This window comes from Phaethon lepturus, unplaced genomic scaffold (genome assembly GCF_000687285.1).
Source record: "Phaethon lepturus isolate BGI_N335 unplaced genomic scaffold, ASM68728v1 scaffold39479, whole genome shotgun sequence".
In the NCBI taxonomy this organism is placed as follows: Eukaryota; Metazoa; Chordata; class Aves; order Phaethontiformes; family Phaethontidae; genus Phaethon; species Phaethon lepturus.
The window spans coordinates 54,435-62,390 of NW_010564859.1; the positions used below are offsets into that span (position 1 = coordinate 54,435).

The 7,956-nt window shown below is 39.0% G+C and overlaps 1 protein-coding gene across 1 annotated transcript in view; it reads right to left on the bottom strand.

Annotated features, from left to right (window-relative positions):
• SUSD5 (sushi domain containing 5) overlaps positions 1-7,956 on the bottom strand; it is a 41,538-nt gene that overhangs the window by 29,594 nt on the left and 3,988 nt on the right. The window contains exon 2 of the mRNA XM_010295003.1: positions 3,379-3,556. Within this exon, the coding sequence (XP_010293305.1) occupies positions 3,379-3,556 (178 nt within the window). The remainder of the gene's footprint in view (positions 1-3,378; positions 3,557-7,956) is intronic.

A 7,956-nucleotide genomic window follows, 5' to 3' on the forward strand; every position in this document is an offset into this window, starting at 1 on the left:
GGGGGAAAGATTGGGATAGTTTCCAGGCACGAAATAAATAAAACAAACTGCATTCTTCCTGAAATTAGGAACTTCTTTCATCATGTTCCCTCCTATTCATCTCCTTTCTGATGTACATGGTCCAAGAGGATATCGGAGAATATTAGAATAAAGCTCTGTGATCTGCACTGTACGCCAGTCAGCTGCTGGGAGGAATCCAAGGTTTTAGAGCCAACCTATAGTCCTGAACGGTTTTGGACCTGGCAAACGTGGGGAGGTCACTTCTCGCCCTGAGCCATGCCATCACATTCGAAGATGTGGATGTCCATCAAGATGAAAAACAGTGAAGAGTTCTTTATTTCTGAAATAATTTTCCCTACTTCTGTAACTTTCCGAGCATGCTGTGAAGCCTGTTTTCCCTTGTCCTTGTTAAATTAGTTGAGGAGAGTGTGGATTGAGTTTTTTCTATTTGCCAGCTATCCTTTATCCTTGCTTTCATGTTTCTGTTTATCAAGGAAATGCCCAAAGTATTGAATAGATACCCACAGATACTTTTTTTTAATTAACTTATAAATTTAGTAAAATATTTCAAGTCTCTTCTTAATAGCTTTTCCATGCTTTTAATAATTATTATTCCCTTTTTTGAGCCTGTTTTGGTACCTTTCTTAAGATGTTGTAACAGTAGTACGTATAATACTCCAAAGGAGGTTGTTACACTGACCTGTATGTGTGTGTGTATATGTATGTATATATTTTTCTATTCCATAAGAACTCTAGAACTTGTTTGTTTATTTGTCCTACAGCTGCAGTATGACAGAGGTTTTCTTTGTGCTGTCCATAGCGATGTCCTCATGTCTTTCCTGGGCTGACACAGGTAAATCAGAACCCTGTAAGATATTTTCAAGTAGATTGCATATTCCTCCTCATGTATTATCATTGAACTACATTTGTCATCATTTTGCCCATTCATCTAAATCCCTCTGAAAACTTTTACATTCTACTTGAGCTTGTCCAGCTTGAGTAACTTGGTCTCATTTGCATACTTTGCACTCGTCTGCTTATTTCCTTCTCCAGAGCTGCATTAACTAACAGTGAAACCAGTATAGCCTTTTTAGGCATTATATTTTTCCTGTTTATCCCCAGAGTCAAAAATACCCATTTCAGCAAACCAAGTAACATACATTCTGGTGCTTGCCCAGCCATGAGTAAAATAGTCCCAGAGACAAGAATATCACATTCCAGCCCTGAAGAACTATTCTCTCTGATGAAGCTCTCCAGTGAAGGCCAGATGCGGTGACTGCACAGCAATGGCATGCTGATGTGCCCCACAATGTCCTTCTTGATAAATAGTTTAGAGACTTCCATATTAAGGACAGGTTTACTGGAGGAATGGAGTATGGAAAATTGGAAGGGATGAAAAACCTTCCTTTCCTTCCCAATGGTATGATGATGTGTATTTTCTCACATCATCATGGTGTGATGCGTTCAGTACTATCACTGTATCCAGTTTTGTTATTGAAGATATTCAGGGATAGGTCCACAAATGGTCTATTAATAGTTGTAGCTCCAGTGCCTGCAGTAATTAATTGGGGATGTCTCAGGATTAACTAGTGGTATTGCTTAGATAAAAAAGGGACTGCTTCTTCTCCTACCCATCAACGCTCCATACTTCCATAATACAGAGGCTGTATAAAAGAACCTGTACGACAAACTTGCCATGCACATCTTAGAGATGGATAGTTTCTCTGGCTCTTCAGCTTCCACAACATCTCAGCAACTAGCTTAGGAAAAAAATTTTTACGGTTTAGATCACTGTCTTATATCCTGAGGGATTTCTGGATTTTTTTAAATGACCAAAAGTAGACACAAATACATTTTCAAACAATTTTTCACCTGGAAAAAAAAAGGATCACTGGAACTAGTTACTTTTGCTTGAAGTTGTTTATATATCACTTTCATTCATAGTAGCAATTTACTGTCCTTTGGAAACTTTATCACTAAAAATACACAAACACCAATGCTTACTTAAATAACTTATAGCTGTCACAGAATCCAGTAATACACTAAAGTTTGGGATCTTGGACAAAATTATCACGATAAAACAAAACTTTATCACTGTTGAATAGTGACGGTAGGTTACATAACTCGTAAGAACTTTGTAAAGCACTTCAAGGGAATGAATATACATATTATGTTAAGGCTGTGGCAGGTAAGCCTGCTGAAGGAAAGATTCAAGACAGAAGGGGCTTCGGAGCCACTCATGCTCCCTCTGGGCAATTCCTGCATGGTCCCAGCTTCACTGACACAAGACATTTATGTCAACCCTCAGCGCCTCCATATCGCTTTTTTTTAAATTGAATTTTCTGTGATTTGGTCTCTTTGTCAAATATGAAACCTGTCTGCCTGTAGCTGAGGCGTGCTGTGAAGACTTTCATTTTGGAAGTGATTGGGCAGTTGTGATGTGGGTGCTTGGCCCAGTGCAGTGCCACATAGCTAGACCTGTGCAAGACTGGAATGAGTTAGCTTGAATTCAGCAATCCCTCATCAGCCAAGGCAGAGCGGCGTGGTGACAGGGCCGCACTGCTCCTGGCACGCAGCTGGCACCTACACGGACATGCGTTCTCAAAATCTTTAATTTCACTGAAAGTTCATTTGGACATTTGGAATACTCATGAAGGCTGACTTCAGCCTCCTGATCGACAGAGGGAAGCAGTTCCCACCACGGGATGCTTTTACGTTCCTGCTTTGAACTGGCGTCTACAGAGGCAATGATGCTTCCTGGAGAGGCTGTGACCGGCCGCCACATCTGGCAACACTATCTGTAACGCGAGGCAAAGCTCAGCCTAGTGCCATGTCCAGTCACCTGAGCTACCTCAAATAACACCATTCAGCACATCGAGTGACAGTACCAGCCCCTTGGTGACCTTTCTCAACAAACTCTCTACCACATGTGCATTGTCATACCTAAGCACACCTCAAGTCATACTTATTTGAACATGCCTATCGCCTCTTCAGACGCGTGTAAATACCTGAGACAGGTATGCGGTTTCCACGAGAAGCTCAGCAAACTGAGCTCAGTGTCCACAGCCTGCAAGCTCCTTTAGGGCTCAGCATCCCTCTATAGGCCAGGTGGAAAGGAACCACAACGACATAACTCAGAAGGAAAGAGGAAATCACTTCAGATCTGTGAAATATGTGATCCGAGACTGATAAATATTTGTGTCCCTGCGATATTGGCTGTACAAAATTGATTTAGTGGGGACAGTGGCATATTTAGCTATATGTCATGGTGCTTCAGTGGCGGCCAGTGTTTTTCAGTAATATTCTCAGTCAAGGAGGAAAACTTGCTTGACAGCTGTCATTCATACTTCTCAGGAAGGGTTATGCTATTGTCCTTACCCGGTGGAGCCACCGGCGAGCCATCCCGTGGTACAGCCAGCGAAAGAACAGTCCAGAACAGCCCTTTTCAGTTCTTCTGCAGTTGCTAAGCGAGCACTCAGGTCAACACAAGCTTTCTCAGCTTCAGCTAAATCCAGACCCTGAGAGTTGTTCTTGGACTCAAGTACAAACACTTTCCCTGCAGCACCAAGAAAGGATATGTCACTCGTCATGCTATTGTATTCAATACATTTTCAACACAAATATTGCAAATTATCACCGAATAAAGTCTTCTTTCTTTTACTAAATTAATTTTAATGCACAACCTACTTCTTGGAACGAGCAATTTTATCAACACTCTAAATACCTTTGTCTTAGCTTTTCTTTTAGTTTTGTTCATCAACAGAAAAGCAAGTATGGCTTAGCCCATATTCATTCCCAGCCCATACGAGAAGCTCGTCTTGCCTCTTTAGGTCTGTGCTTAAGACCTTGAGAGAGAAAGCACAACACTCTCCCATATGCACATATGTAGTCAGAGTCAGAACATCTCCTGTAGGCTATAGTGCTGGAATTCATTACTAAGCGTAGTACAGTTACATTTATAACAACTACATCTATAAAGCAAGCACGAATCTAAAAGCCAGTATTGCAACTCGCTCTTCCACATCAGAAACAGATTTATACTTATTCGCTAAAATCAAAATTATATAATTCTATGGCAACTTGTGCTAAATGCTGTTGCAAAGCCACTTCGTTTTCATACTTTTCTGGAAAGACAGAGGGAAGGCTTTTTTGAATGAGCATGAGAACGTATTTAGCATAACAATTTCTTGTGTTATTTTTATTTTCACTTCAGTTTATTTTACTTTAATTTATCTAACACTGTGAAAGCTGTAAGGGTGAAAGTTAGAGGTTTTGGCAGCTGGGAACAGGGCAGTTGGGGTTTTGGCAATAAAGCCTGAGAAGTTACTGTGTTATGGAATAAACACATTAGCTGGATGTCTCCAGAAGAAGAAATAAACAATGAGATAGCTTACAGTGCTGATGTTTGAATAGCCATAAGTGCCTTCTTTCTGAAGATAACATCCCTCAGAATACCTTCTAAATTTCAAAGGTACAGATTTAGGTTGCTTGCAGGTGCAGGAAGACAACTTTTAAGCACTGCTCGTTCAGTAAATGCCTGGAAACACTTATGTCTTATTTCAAGTGTAGATTAGCGGTAGTGGTTATATGCGTAGCTTCCAGCACACACCAAGTGTTCACTATGTTGCTAGCTTCACACTCATAGCATATATTGACCAATATCAGGAATCCCTCAGACTGATTCAGCCTGATTCGGTACCAACAGCCACCCCACTGTATATTGATATTGAAATTTCAACAAGTTGATAAATATTAATCTAATCCTAAATGCATGAGACTGATACAGGGCAGGTCTGTACTTGCCAGCTTTCTGTTCTCACCTGTGCACAGTTTAACCCACTGCAAGAATCACAGTCCTTACAGCAAAAAATGCAAAGTTTCTTTCAGGTAAACATGTCATTTGTGTTTACATTAGCTGGCAAGCACAGATGGGTGCTGCTGAAGGTTCCTGCTTTGGTGGGAATTCTACATGCACACAGTAAGAAGTATTCCTGACTTGGGCAGATAGAAAATTAAATAAGCAGAACGAGCAGTGATGAGAAGGAAAAGAAATTCAGAGTACCCAGAGTGATCTTCTCACACAGTTTACAGTACTTGACCAGGAATGCAACCCAGAAGCACAGATTGGTGTCCTAACCACTAGATTACATAGTCTCTTGCTTCTCAACTATAATCAATACCATGAATTGTAATTAGAACAGGGGAGTTTACACAGAACAGTGAAAAAAGCAAGCCTCTACAGTCCTGAGTACCAAAACCTCAGGATTCTTTCCAAAATGCCCCAAATAATGCACATGACTCTAATGTAGGCTGTTGTTTCCAAAGCCATGAACAGACATAGTGAAGTATGCATGGGGTAGGGAGAGAGATAATATAAGCAGAAGGATGATGGTTTTAAACAACAGTTCCTAAATTGCAGAATAACTTTCATTAGTAAAGGTAGGCAGGGATTAACTGTAATGCTTTATGGAGACTTTGTCCCAAATAAAAACTTGTCCACATTCTACATTTCACAATTTGTCTGTCAGGATTGAGATGCAACATCAAAGACATATAGAGCAAGTTTGTGTAGCATCTGACTTAAATCATAATTGTTAGTTTGACATGGCAGTAAGCCCTGTTTTCCAGACATTAGTGTTTTAGTTAGAAGACATAAAAAAAGGAAACCATTAAGAATCAAGTTCCATCTAGACATAATTAGAAGAAATTAAGCTCATCATTTAGTCTTTTCACCAGTAAGTGACAATTACATTAGTTTAGCTAGCCAAAACTGAGGCTGAGACAGCTTTAACTACTGTTATGTGTCTTCTAGTACTTAAAATAAATTAACTTTTTACTAGGAACTATGAAGATGCTGGTTCAAAACAGACTCCTGTCCTTCAAAAAGGTATCTATCTGGGATATCCACATTACGTAGACAAATAGGTTTTAGGGTAAGCTAGGAGGGACTTTCTCGTTGGGAAAATTACAGTGAACTGCTTTATAGGAAATTCTGGTTAGCCAGAAGTGGATAATGAAGGCTGACCTGCCTACCAGAGCAACCTGGGAATCTTCTCCAAAGCTTTAGAAGCAATATGGTCATCTGCCCAGTTTTTAACATGTGCCCTCTGTTTTACCTAATTTCTTGCTTAGAAAATATAATAGCAAGTAAGGTTTACTTATCTGACACTTGACCAATGGAATAGCTGAATCCCAGTATCTTGCTCTGTGACCGAGGGGCATTTACAGGAAAAAAATACAGGACACATGCTAGCATGATAACAGGAAAATAAAAAAGCACATCAAAACGGGAAATCCCTTTAACTAAATAAGACTACACCACCAAAATTGAATTCTGCACCTTATGGTGGCATGGCTAACATGCTTGAGATACTAATGTATTGAATTTTTCTCACTTTTAATCACAAAAGTGGTTCATGTTCAAGCTTGGTATTGAAGGGTCCTGGTCAAATATTTGTAAAATTTTTCTCACTGCTAGTTGCAATTAAAAGTTTTTAAAAAAAGTTTGTCTGATGATATCACAGACAGTTTTATTACTGGGGTTGTGAAAAATTCAAATGGTATCCCCTTTCTGTCTAGCAGATTATGACAGTGTGGAATAGTTGAAATCAATTTTCTCTGAGATAATATCAAGAGATGTACTGTCATTCTGTTTTAAATATGCAATTTTAAATACAAGACTGTTCTATATTTCCACAAGACACAGGATGAAGGATCATGTCTTTGTGGTTATTTTTGTGAAGAACGTAGTATGTGTTTCGTTGTGGTACCTTTGAACAGCCACCATCTTTGAGCTCCCTCTCAACTCTCTCCCTTCATTTCTGCCCCGTAACATTTTGTTTTCCATAACGTGATGATGAAAGACGTGGTGTGGAAATTTGTTCCCAGAACTCTACGTACTTTTCTGAAGCCTTTTTGAACAAAGACAGTCCCTTTCGGTTTCAAGATCAAGCTAAAAGGCCATGCAAAGCAGTCTGTTCTCAGGAGGCTTAATGCACATCTTGAGTTTAGCAGGTTCAGTATGAAAAATGTCCTTGCCACAGTAAGTTTCTTCAGGTTTCCTTTTGAAACCAGTGACAAAGTTTTAACTTCAGTGGTAAGACATAAATGATAAGACATAATTCTTCCAACTCTTAATTAATAGCTGAATTCATAGTTCTGAAGAAAAATTCACACTGGAAACTAAAGAGTGTCTGTCCTTAATGACTAGGCTACATTATGTTCCTCGCCTCTACCATCATCTGATCACTATTATTGCAGAATATTGATTATATTTTGATATTTTGATAGAAGAATAATTTTTATTATTTTTTGGCACTAAAACTTTGTAAACAAGCAATAGCTGAATATAATTTTTACTTAAGAGTATCCCAATATATTCTGATTGAAAACGTACCTATAGAAGCATAGATCTCAAGGCTTCTAGGATTCATTTTTATCACCTTGTTTAATTCCTGTATAACTAGACTGTAGATTTCCCCCAGTAATTCCAACATCGAATCCAAAAATTCATGGTTGAACTAGAGCACGTCTTTTCAAAAGGCATCCAGTCATGATTCAATGACTCTAAGTAATGGAGAATTTACAGCACACTTTATAGTAAACTGTTCCAATGCTTCATTAGTCTCACTCCACCTTATTTGCAGTTTCAAATTTTGCTAAACTCAGCTTCTAATAACTGGACCTTATTATGCTTTCGAGACCGAAGAGCCATCTACAATCAAATATATGGAAGTGCAAAAAAGGGACTCTTCAGAAATAAAATCAGTCCAAACCCCATTTCTTCATACTTTTAGGAATCTCAGTGGAATTAGCAGAATTTTCTTGGTTACCAAGAATACAGAGTTTATCTAATTTAGTCTGATACAGCAACAGATACAACAAGAAGTTCTTCTGAGGCATATAGGCACAGTTCAAAGCCCACTGAAATGAGTTCAAAGTTCTCCATGTCTTCAG